Source organism: Bos javanicus, chromosome 13, assembly GCF_032452875.1.
Source record: "Bos javanicus breed banteng chromosome 13, ARS-OSU_banteng_1.0, whole genome shotgun sequence".
Taxonomy (NCBI): Eukaryota; Metazoa; Chordata; class Mammalia; order Artiodactyla; family Bovidae; genus Bos; species Bos javanicus.
Window position 1 is genome coordinate 30,391,169 of NC_083880.1, and position 14,233 is coordinate 30,405,401.

Here is a 14,233-nt window from a genome sequence, read left to right on the forward strand (position 1 = left end):
GAGTTAAGGCACCTACACTCTCCTAGCTGGGCCTCCAGGCTAAGAGGCAGACAAGCCATTCCCGTTGTATTTTGTTCAAACCCCTGAGCCATAGGCTTTGTAAAATGATTATGTCATGAAGTTTTAGAATGGTTTGTTATGAAACAATTGTTAAAAATAACAGATTATAATGTAGACTCAGTGTTTATGAATAGAATCTATGGTTTTTCATAATCCTTATGGAATTTAGGAGCAGAGTTAGAGAACTAATTCTAGCATAATATTTTATATCCATTTGGAAATAAGCAAGATTAACCCCAAATACTGACATTTTACAGCTGTAATTGTAGTAGCTCGTAACACACTCCTAATACAGTGGAGTTGTTATATATAAAATTGGGGGCTTTCCTATGCTAAAATCTACTTATCATTGTCAATGTGTACAAAAATATAAATACAACCCCCAAGAGATTTATAGAGGAAATACATATTATTGAAGTAAAAGTTCAGTTCTGAAATTCATTATGAGGCTATCTTGTCTGCCTTAAGTGAAGTATTTTCTGGGTATTCACATTTCAAATTATTGGGCAACAAAACTATTGAAATATAGTAATTGCTTTCGAAAGTACACAGGAAGGGGCTTTGTCCACTTACGAAGACAGCTGTCCCCCAGGTTTTGGTGCTTCTGACCATTTGAGTTGCTAAGTGCAAGGACCTGTTGAGGTGCTGTGTGAGTCCAAAAGGCATTTGTTCTGTGCTGGTAGGGCTACTGGGCAGACTCATTTAAGAGTATGTTATTTTGAGCTATGAATGTAAACAAATCAAGGGTAAAGTTAAAGAAAAAAAGTGTTTATTTAGGCCATCGACTAGGATCATAATAAATAATGCAATATACTAACGTAATAACAGATGTTCTCATGCATTTATCACATTTATAAATATACAAGAAAGCTGGCTTACAGGGCTGTTGGGACAAATTTGGAAATGTGTAGTTGGCAATACAGTGAAAGTTAACAGTGTTAAGACTATCAAACAGATTCTCTTTCCTATCATTTTTTAAAATACATCCTCTATATATCTGTGAATAAATGGTAATGTTCCCTTATAGTTTCTACTTTTTATACACATGCCAGAGCTAAGCCAACTGTCAAAGATTGAGGTTGATAATTTGTTATTTATCAATATTTCTAATGGAAACCAGATTTTAGAAATAATAAAGGTAAAAATTCTTCTGCATGTCAATGTGGAGGCTGATGTATTGCATGCCAGAATCACTTAAACAATCAACGGTGCCTGAATGAAATAAAATCCCAAAGTAGAAGTCTATAAATAGTAACCTTGATACTTAATATAAAAATGCTATTGTAATATGATGTCTGTAATTTGGCAAATGACCAAATTATCTGACTGCAACAGTGATGAACTTTGATTAAAGCTTAGTTTTGCTAGTAAATTTCACATAAAGAATTTAAATAGGGTAACCTTTAACATAAAGCTTTACAACAAATAATTTAAACATATCTTAAACACTGAAAATGTGTCTTTAATTGTTATTTACAGTTTATCAGTGATACCAGTGTATAGCTTCATTGGGCCACTTGCCAGTCTTGCGTCCTTTTTTCAACATCTGCTATTACAATCTTCTTTATAAATACTTAGGCAAATCAGTTTAGTGAAGGAGAGCGATCTGTGGTCCAGAGTAATTCAATGTATGGCCATTTGGTTTGGAGACAGCGTTTAATGGGCGTGTCATCTGTCTGTAGCAGGGGGTCTTCAAACCCCATAACAACTGCGGTTCCTTCCACATACATTACCTATTGAACAGAAGCAAGCCACTGAGGTCAATCAATCTTAGCAGAGTCTTATGAGGGACTTTTTCACAGACGAGCAAACAGGGTACTGTGTTTATGATTCGGGATTTTAAAAAATCACAAAGAATATACTGCTTCTGATAAAATTCATTCTTCAAATGTTGCCTCATCATTCAAATGCTGCCTTATTTCAGATAAAAAGTTGTAATAAAAATACAGCTATATATTCTGAGAAGGACTTATAATGAAAGCAGAAAATAAAGTGCTGAATTTCCAGAGCTGGAAGCAAATTGGATATTTGGCAATGAAATTTTCTGTTATTGTATTAAATACTTCTGAAGTGCTCTTCATTTTGGTTTGGCACCAAAAATCATGGAGAAAAAAAGACGTCAGTCAGAAACAGAAATAGCAGGAAAAGGTTGATGGATAAAAAACTAGGTAATTGATATGCAGTGGCAGGTGGACGTCAAAAAAGGTTTCATTCTAATTTAAAAAACTTTAAGACATTATCTATGAAGTAACATACTGACAATGAGTTAGCATTTATAAGCACTCACTGTATATATGAAAGCACTGTCATTAATTTCTCGATATTCTAATTGCATAATTTGAAAGACAACAGAATAAGCCTGCTGTGTTGAAAAAGTATGTATAATGATTTTCACACTCAGTGGCTGATATATATGATTGTAATTATAGCTTTTATCTTGGAAGAACATAAACTTAAGCCTTAAGTTGGAGTCTCCTTAAAAAACATTAACTACAGGAGTGGAGTATTTTTCTATTACTAGGTCAGGTGCTTTGGTTTCTTAATTAGGTTCTAGTTTTGATGGAGTAAGTTTACTATTAAAACCCTAAGTAATCATGCTTTTTAGCTCTCTAAAGCAAAACTTCTTTTTCTGAAAAATTGTCCACCAAGCATATAACAGGTTATCATAATGATCAAGAAAGACAAGACCTCCCTTCCATGAGAAACCTTCCTTGCTCACAGCATTAGAGCAGAAGTGCTCAGGGCTGAGTACCATGATCTCCTCTGTGGCCTCCCCAGCCTGGGCTGCCCTGGTGGGCCAGGCTCCCTTCCACTTGGCCAGCCTTCTCCTGCTACCTGTTTCCTCAGGTATTTTTAATAGTATCTTCTAAGCGGTCTACCACATTTCTAGCTCGTAAGTAACTTTACGTTATACCTTTGCAGCTTAAAAGTATAATACATGCTTTGCATTCTAATTCTTATGTACTGTTGTCAGGTTAATAGTTCATCTTTGATTTCTGATCTTTTTGTTAGTCATGTCAGACACTTGTCATGAGCATGACTTAAAAACTTACTATACACATACAGCATGGGCAAGCAGACCAAGGACAAGACTGGGTTTCAGGAACTCAGTTCCAGTCCCTGCTCTGACAGTGACTAGCCGTGTGACCCTGGGTGAGTCGCTTAATCTCCCTGTCCCAGAGGCTTCATCTGTAAAATACAGATAATATTTGACTGATCTACCTTGCAGGGATTGTGTAGGCAAGTAACTACTTTGTGACTACAAAGTACCTTCTAGTACAAGGCTACACAGAACTTAGAACTAGATGAAGCGCTCATTTACACATTAGGACCAAACATACAAGTTTTCTTATTGACAATTTCTATTTTTCAAAATAGGTATCAATCAATTACCCTCCTATGAAAAGATCTTTGGCCCTAATTTAGTAAAAGTTCTAATTTATATTTTGTTATGAAAACAAAAGTATATTTTAGGGGCAGGTTTAGATTTGCCCTAATGCACATGATGATCTGTTTTCTGTAGCCATCCTCAGTATATCAAATACACATGAAGTCAGCATGGGTACTTCAAATTAAAAAGGCATGTTAGGCCTTAGTCCTAATATGAGCTGTATCTACTGTGACTCTTAACTGGAATAAATGCAAACAGAGTAGATATATCTCATGTGTCGCCAAGCTCATTAATCAAAGAGGGTGAATTGGCAAGACCAAGCTTCTGCTGTGGAGTGGGTGAGTACATCTGCAAGTGAAGCACCCGCGGGCCCTTGTCCGAGATTCAAGAAGGCAGAATCAGAGCACAGCGGGTGAACCGCAGGCTTGGAGGGAGACACCTAGCCTTTGCTCCAGCTCTGCTGTCTCCTGGCTGCCTGACCTTGGTGAGCTGCTTCCTTCTTTGTGCCTCAGTTTTCTCTACTGTAAACGGAGAATATGCAAGAATACTTAGTTCACGGGGTGGGGTGAAACTTTGGAGAAAACAAAGTGTTGATGACAATTCTAGGTACATCCTCAATAAATGCTCGCTGTTATGGTTATTAATTTAAATCCTTTAAAATAGATTTCTTTTTTTTAAAAATAAAGTCTCCCTCTTGCCCCTTCTTTCTTCATTTAAGTGGATCAGTAACTTCAGTGGACTAAACTTGATTTTGTAATATTTGCACACCAAGGGTAACAACATGTATGTAGATGAGTTACCTTGTTACAGTGAAACCACTACTCCAAAATTCCAATGATGATCTCAGGAGTCCAGGTCTAAGATAAGCTGTGACAGTAAGAGACTCCTAGAATAACCTCCTTGCTTAGGCATCAGTTTTATGGGACTCACATTGTAATACATACTCCTGTATTTTATCAACTCAGGTGAAGACAAATTATACTGAGTTATCATACCTTTTCATTGTAATTTGACTGTTTCAATCCATTGTAGTGGTAGACAGTAAAAGACTCTGGACCACTGGAACCCTATATTATAAATAACCAACAATTAAAACTGTAAATCTTTATATCAGGCAATTTCTAACTAGCAATTCAAAGTAAAATGGAAGCTTCTTAATTCTACAGCCTTGATTAAGGAATCAGTTGACAAAGCAAGAAACTTAGATTTATGTACTTAAGTACTATAAAATCTAAAAGCTGAAATAGTCGCATCTGGGGAAGAGACTGGAAATTGGCGGAGCGGTGATTTTTATGATAAGCTCTTCTACAGTAGTTTATGGTTTTGAATATGTGCATGTATGGGGGTGGAGATGAGACTTGGCCCAGTCCCAGAAGCTCCTGGAACCCACCTTCCAGGCACTACCTACCTCTTCCATCCTTCAGGTATTCTGAGCTACTCCTTCCTGCTCATGTTTAGTTCATGCTGGGATTTGTAACCAAGAATCCTAAAAACGTAGGACCTAAGCTGCTTTTCCAGTCTTGTCCCCAACCACTCACCTTTCTCAGTTCTCTGAGACAAGCATATTCCTCATCTTCCCATGAAAAGACCTTTTGTTGTCAGCTCTGTGCACATTTGTGATTTTTTTTTTCAACTTCTCTTGTTTTACAAGATCTAGTTCAAATCTTACTTTAAGTTTTCCGTAAATATACTAATTGGACTTCCAGTTGTCTCAATAATTTGTGCATCGTATTTTAAAAGTTCGTATTTTAACTGTTTTTAACTTTTCATGTCTAGAATCCAAGCTCTTTTTTGTATCCCACTCAAAAGTTTTATAAGACATATCAACCATCCTAATTTATACACGAGTCAGTGCAATTACTTAGATAAATGATTTGACTGGATTTTCAGAGTTAACTTACAAAATAAATATTTTACTGCAGTTCTAGTAACAAGTGGCATAAAATAGCAACAAAAGGTAATGTAACGGTGCTAAAATGCTTTGTCTCTGGGCTTAGACAACCTACACTGGAGCCTGAATCAGCCTCGTGCTAGCAGTATAACTGTAAGCCATTTTTTTAAGTTCTCTAATCTTCAATTTCCTCACGGGGAAAAATAATACACAATTGAGAAGGTACACAGTATCTCATGCATAGTACATGCTTATTAAATGGTAGCTGCTTCTGCTATTCTTACTGTAAACCATGCTGGTATCTGATGAAATCACAACACACCTGCTAAATAATTTGAGGGAGTGGTAAAACCCTGCACTCCTACAGGAGGAAAAGTAAGTGTAGGCTGTAGAATTAGCCAGTGACATAGACATGACCCAACATGAAACAGTACAGTTGCACTCAAAGGGTCTTCTTTAATGCAACTAAAATTCTCCTGGGATACAGGAGCACTGGTAGGAGTTCGCACTACACACAGGCTCCTTAACCTTCTTTGCTAGCGTTGAGAAAGTTCTAAAGATACATACCAAACTGTTGACAATAGGGACCTGAGAGAAGTTACCCAGGGGCAGGAGGGAATTAAGAGAATCTTTCTTTAGAAAACAGTATCAAAGTATCTATATTGGTGTATATACTCTTTCACCACCTCTGTCCTTTAATCAAAATTTTACATTACTGTATTGGAACACACATGCCCTTCTATCCTCTTGGTCTGGGCAAGTATTTACATAATAATAGTGCTTAGTCTAATATCTGCATGTTAGAACATGTTTAGTAGGGAAAAATGCTGAAACAATCATAATATGATCATCCCAATAGAATGAAACAATGTTACCTGATCAGGAAAAAATTCTTGAAGAAATGGACCCAATAATATGATTCCTAATCCTTCTGGATCTAATTTATTCTTCATAAGATTTATACTATGGAGAGAGAGAAAAGAAAAACAGTGGATACCACAGGAAAAAAAAAGCTTATTTTTCTTCTTTCATGATTAAATTACTGGTACTGCAACACATTTGACTGCCAAAAATCCCGAGAGCTGTTCTTTTTTAGACCCTTAATGACAAATACACAGGAATGACATCTAATTTGCCAAAACTTGGTTATTTTTAAACCAGAGTAATCTGTTACTATTTAGAATTTAAATTATGATGATGACTTTGGAATATTGTTCCTTATTAGGTAACGTATAAAAAACCCAGGCTTGTAAAAGCAGGCCTATAGCCTCCCAAAAGCACATTCCCTTTGCGTCATAGGTATCCCTGAATTTAGCTACCAAATGAGGCATTTAGGCTTAAAAATAAACATTTTTTTCTTTTACGTTAAAGAGAAAAAGGAACAGTGTCAAAGGCAGCGGTACGGGGGGATAATCAAAAACATCTCCTGAAAAGCTTACTTTCAAGAACCAAATAAGGTGGAGGTTTAAAATTCTTAGACAGTGTAAACTGAAGGTTAAAAAAGGTAAGACAATTCTCAAAGAGCTAATAAAGTACACTGAATTTCAAGAAGTGGCATGACTGGAGTAGCGCTTGGCAGAGCCCTTAGCATTTGGTGTCACTGAGGTTGCTGAAAGGTACTATGTATAGAAAGAAGGCAGAGAAGATGGATTGCAGTTTAAAGAGTTTTAAAAATGAAAATGGTCTTTTCAGAACATTTTTATTCTCCATATTACCTCTCAGGTTATAAAGGTAACTTTTATACAGTTGAGCCTTGCATAACATGGCTTTGAATTGCCAGGGTCCACTTACACACACACACACACACACACACACACACACGTATTTTTCAATCAATATATACATATATCATAAATATATTTCTCTGATGATTTTCCTAATAACCTTTCCTTTAGCTTACTTTAAGAATACAGTAATACATATATTTACTATATTTATTAATCCTTGATACAGTCCAGTTAGCTTATGGCCATCAAACATTATAAATGTGACTGGACCAAAAGACCAAGTGAGTAACTGTCCAATCTTACAGCTATTTCTAGAAAAAACAATTTGACTCAGCTGTGCTAACTTTAATAACGACCTTTTTCTTCCTTCCCATCTTAAGACTTCTTAGTAACCAAAATTATCCGAGTTCAAGTCTCTCTCGAGTATTAGAGCAATGTAAACAAAAAGATCTCCACTTGGTAATCAGTTGAGAATAAATACGGTAGTTACTATTATACCATTTATTGGACTGGTTCAACTGTCTCTGAATTTCTCCTCTTTAAGTTGGAATCACCAATTATGTCTACTAAGAAAGGGTAACATCCCAGCTCTAGGTGGTGAGATTGAGACATTATTTCACATGTGATTAATTTGCAAATGTTTATACATATTTCATACTTTCAAAGAAAATAAGCCAAACTAACTGAAAACAGAATAGTATCAAGTTCTAAAAACTGTGTATACCAATTTGTTTTGGGTTGCTTTTGCTGAATCCTTTCCTTAAATGTTTGTTAGCTAAAGCTTGTTCACTGTCAGATACACTTTCAGAAAAAGGGAAAAAAAGAAATGTAGATCAAAGGTGATTTTTAATAACCTATATTTGATCAATATATTATGTATTTGATTAAAAGATGTGTCCACCTAACTAGACAGATCTTCCCATGGATAATAAAGATCCCAAATTTATAGAAGTTATAGATGGAATGATGTACATTTTTAATGAAGACAATGGCCACGTGGGGCAGTTAAGAGTCCTCCCACCCTCCCCCCTCACTAAATAAATAACACTTTGTATGTATCTTACTATTCAGGATCGGAAACAAGGTCCAATGCTTTCATCACATCTTCTAGAAGTGAGTCAGGTATGAATCCATTATCTGAGAAAAAATATTACAGAAACAATTTAGATAGTTTACTTCAAGAAATGCTATTATTGCTGATCACAGACACCATGAAAAGTCAGGAAGAGGGATACAAAGAGTTAAGGAATAGCATATTCAGTTTATTCTGGGCACAGTGTCTATCAGGTTCTTTTTTTCTGTTAGTGTTCTTGAGCACATAGGCAAAGATTTATTTTCAAGGTTAGTTTTTAATACAAAAATAACCACATGACTTCTACCTGAGAACACCAAGGAAACCTTAAAGCCAAATTACTTCTTAAACAGGCTTACAAATTTAAACGATGTAAGTTTTTTCTACTTAAGTTTATAACAACTATTTATTAATTAGGTATATTTTTCAATATTTATTGAAATGTAAACCTTTAAATTCCCTTTAACAAATCCAATTTAAATAATCCTTTACCAATAAATTCCTCTTGTTACAATGTTTTTTTAACTTTTTGAAAGGATTTTCATGATCGATTGCTATTGAGATCTCTAATAATATAAGATCAAGAAAAGATATCTCTTGACTTAAATCAACAGACCTGACTTACATAAAAGCCAAAGATTTAATAGGAAAAAAAAAAAAGTTGGGACGCAGAGTAGACTCAAATGTAGATGAAGACTAGTCAATAGAAAATACTCCTTTTCTGGGGCTCAATGAGGATGGGAAATGGCCCAAACTCAGATGACGCAATAGAGCATGACACACAAAAAAAGCTTGTAGGGCTGTCTGAAATCACAGTGCCTTTAAACAAGCAAGTTGTTGATTCCCTTAAATGTACAACACTCGAATTCCTCTACCCATTTACTCATTTCTGAAGACTGTCTTGGCTTCTGATCAGCTTCCAAAATGATACCCTTTTTCAGGGATTAGAATAATAAAAATAAAAATCTTGTCTTGGAAAATGAGGTGTCCACAAGCCCTGCTTCTGTCATCAAACCACAATATAAAGCATAGCTGCTCTTTCTGGATGTAGCATGTACTCTGTCTCTACCAGAAAGGAAATAAAGAAGTTATGATTTTTTAAAGTATTTTCTTAAACCTCCTTAAGCACATGCTTATTCATATGAAGACTGGCCTTGACTAAAAGGCTGAGAATCATTTAGGATAATTAAAAATTTTCCTAAACATAGTTTTATAAAGTGGGGGTTTAGAATAATTCCAGTTTGTCAAGCTACCAATAATTTACAATATAGAGAATAAAGAACTTGTTTGAAGGCACCTGTGAAAATATTCCAGCTTTGTAAGCCTAACTTGAGTTCGAAAGGTAGAAAAAAATTATTCATTTTGCTTAGTTAGGTCACAGCTGAAAGCTTAGCATCTCCAAATGTAAAACAGGCTTTATCAGGTCACTGGCAGACAGAAACAGTTCTGTGTTTATGGGTTATCACATGTATCACTCGACACAGGCAGTGTGTATTACAATATTCTTCAGGAGCACTGAATGGCAGGCAGCCTAATCTCTTCTTACTGTAACTGAGACTCTGCTCCCATCCTCAAAAAAGCTAATTGGCTGTATAAGATACAAACAACAAGCAGGAAAACAACACAATGACCTCGTTAACTCAAACATGATTTACCTCAAAACGTAACCACTCCAATACTTTTTAAGCAGCCTATGAGATTTACAGCTTGTAAACACGGAGCACAGCAGTGACTATAAGCCAGTGACTATTTTTTTATACATACAGTATAACTAGAGACTGGAGAGCATTTTTTCAATACCTCACAGACTTTTAATATACCCAAGATCAGAAGAGGAGATTCGGAATTACCTTTTTAAAACACTGATTTTGAAGTTACTTTATTCTTTAGCAGTCATTCATATCAAGACAAGGTCTTTAGAAAAAGAAGCCTTAAGTCTAAGCAGATGAAACTCATGCCATCTAGGATTTAGTTGGTTGGTTCCACAAAGAATATGGAAATGGAGACACAATGGTAAGATAACCTCAATACCAACAGCAGAGGAAACCTGAGAGTCAATTTGTTGACTTCTCAAGCTATTCTTGCCTGGAAAATTCCATGTACAAAGAAGCCCAGTGGGCTATAGTCCATGGGCTACCATGCTGGTGGGTTGCAAAGAATCAGACACGACCGAGTGAGCACACACACACACGCACGCGCGCGCACACACACACACACACTGAGTGAGCACACACACACTGAGTGAGCACGCATGCGCACACACACACACACACACACACACACACCAAGCAGGGCTAAGAAGCACACAAGAAAAAAGGAGAATGTGAATGCATCAGTAATATTTTTTTTTTTTTTGCATCAGTAATTTAACCACATGAATATAAAACAGACCTGTGCAGGCGCTCCACCTCAGAAGAATGGGGAGGATGAGAGGGGGCACTGTGTGTGTGACAGTGAGCTCGTGAGCAGCTACAGAGCCAATATTCACATACAGTTAGGCTGTGTTTTAAGACATTTGAAAAGGAGGGGAAAAGCTATTTGTTTACAAATGTGAAAGAGTTTTGCTTTTTAAAAACAAGTAAACATATGGTAAGAAGTGCCCAGCTCCTACAGCATGAGAGGAGGGACATAGCGCAGAGCAGTGCTGGGAAGGAGCGTGACAGTGGAGTGAGTTAACAACCTGCTTGGTATGATGAGAGTTCATGAGGGAGAAGTCAGAGCTGGACGTGAAGGAAAAGGAAGCACCCACTGTGATTCCCACTGGGAAAACCTGGGGAAGACAAGGGGAACCTGGCAGGTCTCTCTTAGCAGAGGCCGCAGCTGACAGAGAGCTGCAGGAGAAGAGCTGTGTCAGGAGTTCAAGCGGGTGAGGGAGAGCTTGAGAGGAGGCAGGACCCAGCACTGGGACTGTAACATATTCAAACCTCTGTAGATAATAAGAGTAAAGTTTCTTAGGAACAGAGGAGAAAATCGAGAGCTAGTTATTGTTTATTGTTTAGTCGCCAAGTTGTGTCTGACTCTTTGTGACCCCAAGGACTGTAGCCCGCCAAGCTTGGAAATCCCATGGACAAGGCAAGAATACTGGAGTGGGTTGCCATTTCCCAGAAGAGATCTAACTGAGGAGACTGTAAACGCTGTTGGTCTTAGTCAAGAAAATAATAAATTATTTTTATTAAAGGTTGTATCATACTTTACCTATTATTATTATCAATCCTTTACTAACAAACAATTTAGTAGAACTCTTAGTGGAGAAAATATGTGACTCTGGCCCTGAGGCAAGGTCCGGGCGTTTTTGTGGTTGCTTTTGCCCTGGTCTCCTGTCCCATGTCTCCCTGCTGCTTTGCTTCTCTGGCCCCTGGACAGCAGGGAAGACATAGCCCTAGGACCAGCACAGGGCTTGATATAAGAAGCTGCTCTATCACAGTTCTGACAATTATTCACGCTAACCTAACTTTACACTTACATAAACTGTTCTGTTCAGGCACCATGGTTCAACCAAAAACAGCTTTGTGAACTGTACCTATGAGGTTTGGAAAGAAATGAGTAGTTGATTTCTGGCCTATCTTGCAAAACCACTTTACTTTATATGTGATGGGAAAGTTACAAACCAAACGTGGTGCAGAACACAGACAAGAGTACTATGGTGGGGGTGGGGAGCAAATTAGTAAGGTAGCTGATTAGTTTGTGACTAAAAATGAAGAATTTTCTTTTTGGAAAACTCAGCAGTGGCCACAGGACTGGAAAAGGTCAGTTTTCATTCCAATCCCAAAGAAAGGCAATGCCAAAGAATGCTCAAACTACCGCACAACTGCACTCATCTCATACGCTAGTAAAGTGATGCTTAAAATTCTCCAAGCCAGGCTTCAACAATACATGAACCATGAACTTCCAGATATTCAATCTGGTTTTAGAAAAGGCAGAGGAACCAGAGATCAAATTGCCAACATCCGCTGGATCATAGAAAGAGTGTTCCAGAAAAACATCTATTTCTGCTTTATTGACTATGCCAAAGCCTCTGTGTGGATCACAATAAACTGTGGAAAATTCTGAAAGAGATGGGAATACCAGGCCACCTGATCTGCCTCTTGAGAAACCTATATGCATGTCAGGAAGCAACAGTTAGAACCAGACATGGAACAATAGACTGGTTCCAAATAGGAAAAGGAGTACATCAAGGCTGTATATTGTCACCCTGTTTATTTAACTTATATGCAGAGTACCTCATGAGAAATGCTGGACTGGAAGAAGCACAAGCTGGAATCGAGATTGCCGGGAGATATATCAATAACCTCAGATATGCAGATGACACCACCCTTATGGCAGAAAGTGAAGAGGAACTAAAAAGCCTCAAAGTGAAAGTGGAGAGTGAAAAAGCTGGCTTAAAGCTCAACATTCACAAAACGAAGATTATGGTATATGGTCCCATCATCTCATGGGAAATAGATGGGGAAACAGTGGAAACAGTGTCAGACTTTATTTTGGGGGGCTCCAAAATACTGCAGATGGTGACTGCAGCCATGAAATTAAAAGACGCTTACTCCTTGGAAGGAAAGTTATGACCAACCTAGATGGCATATTCAAAAGCAGAGACGTTACTTTGCCCACAAAGGTTCGTCTAGTCAAGGCTATGGTTTTTCCTGTGGTCATGTATGGATGTGAGAGTTGGACCGTGAAGAAGGCTGAGTGCCAAAGAGTTGATGCTTTTGAACTGTGGTGTTGGAGAAGATCCTTGAGAGTCCCTTGGACTGCAAGGAGATCCAACCAGTCCATTCTGAAGGAGATCAGCCCTGGGATTTCTTTGGAAGGTGAGTCTGAGTGAACTCCGGGAGTTGGTGATGGACAGGGAGGCCTGGCGTGCTGCGATTCATGGGGTCGCAAAAAGTTGGACACGACTGAGCGACTGATCTGATCTGAAGATACATAAGAAAGCAGACTTATAGACTGAAAGGTAACTAAAGTTATATGGGTTACCAAGATTCCTAGAATTTGTGTGACTGAAAGAGTACATCTCCAAGAACAAAAAATCTCAAGACAGAAGAAAATGAATTTATAAAAATAACTGCATTCATCAGTTGATAAGGACTAATCCAACAACGTAGGTTCCTACATGGTAATTTACAAGGGAATAGAAGGCACAACTCAGTTTTAAGGTTATCCTGGAAAACTCAGTTAGTTGTGACCATCACCTAACTAAAGTACATAAATGCAAAGGTGATCAAAACCACCTAGTTAGCAATGATACAGTGGACAACAGAGTGATATCTATCTATCTATGAACTTTTCAAAACAACCTTTGTTAGTGTGGTAGAGAAGCTAAGATCTGGCTCAAAAACAAATCATAAAGTTTGTTTTTCTTCTTCTGTATTTTCTTCCACAGTATTACACAGAAATATTCTGGGGAGTGATATCAGCAAGATGGAGGCTTGGAGACCCCAACTCATGTCTCCCACACAAAAACCCAACAAAACAACAAACAACTACAAACTGAAGAAAACAGTCCGAGGATAGCACTGGGCTATGAAGCAGAAGCAAAAACCCCATGGTGTTCCAAGATACATTGAGGATAGTGGTGTAGAAAAGTACACCACTTTTTAAGAAGTATCCCCCAGCCAAGAGCAGCCTGACACCAGGAGGGTTGCTCTGGGAGGAAGTTCACCACCTGGGGGAAAAGGAAAACCCATGCAGGCATCCCCAACAGTTGGGGCGGGGCACATGCAGCCCCTGCTGCAATGGTCTCCTACCCTCTTCATCAGAGCTGCTCCGGTATCTCCTCCCAGAAGGTCTACCCCCGGGTGCCCTGCCCTGTTTTTAGGTGCTCACCTAAAACAGCCACACAGATCAATGGAACAAATAGAGTCCAGACATAAACCTACACATAAATAGACAATTAACTTACAGCACAGGAGTTATGATATACAATGAATAAAGACCAGTCTCTTCAACAAGTGGTACTGTGAAAACTGGACCACTTGTCTTACACCACACACATAATTTGATCCACTTTGAGTTAAGACTTGACTGTAAGACCAGAAACCTTAAAACTTGTTAGAAAACACAGGTGGTAAGCTCCACGACACTCTTGGCATTGATTT

At 37.9% G+C, this 14,233-nt stretch overlaps 1 protein-coding gene across 4 annotated transcripts in view; it reads right to left on the reverse strand.

Moving 5' to 3' along the window:
• Positions 1-807: 807 nt before the first annotated feature.
• Positions 808-14,233, reverse strand: part of MINDY3 (MINDY lysine 48 deubiquitinase 3) — a 79,681-nt gene continuing 66,255 nt past the window's right edge. For all 4 annotated transcript variants that reach the window (XM_061436126.1, XM_061436127.1, XM_061436129.1 and 1 more), the window contains 4 exons: positions 8,134-8,206; positions 6,218-6,305; positions 4,447-4,518; positions 808-1,793 (listed from right to left, as the gene is read on the reverse strand). In XM_061436126.1, the coding sequence (XP_061292110.1) occupies positions 1,644-1,793; positions 4,447-4,518; positions 6,218-6,305; positions 8,134-8,206 (383 nt within the window). In that variant the 3' untranslated portion in view covers positions 808-1,643. The remainder of the gene's footprint in view (positions 1,794-4,446; positions 4,519-6,217; positions 6,306-8,133; positions 8,207-14,233) is intronic.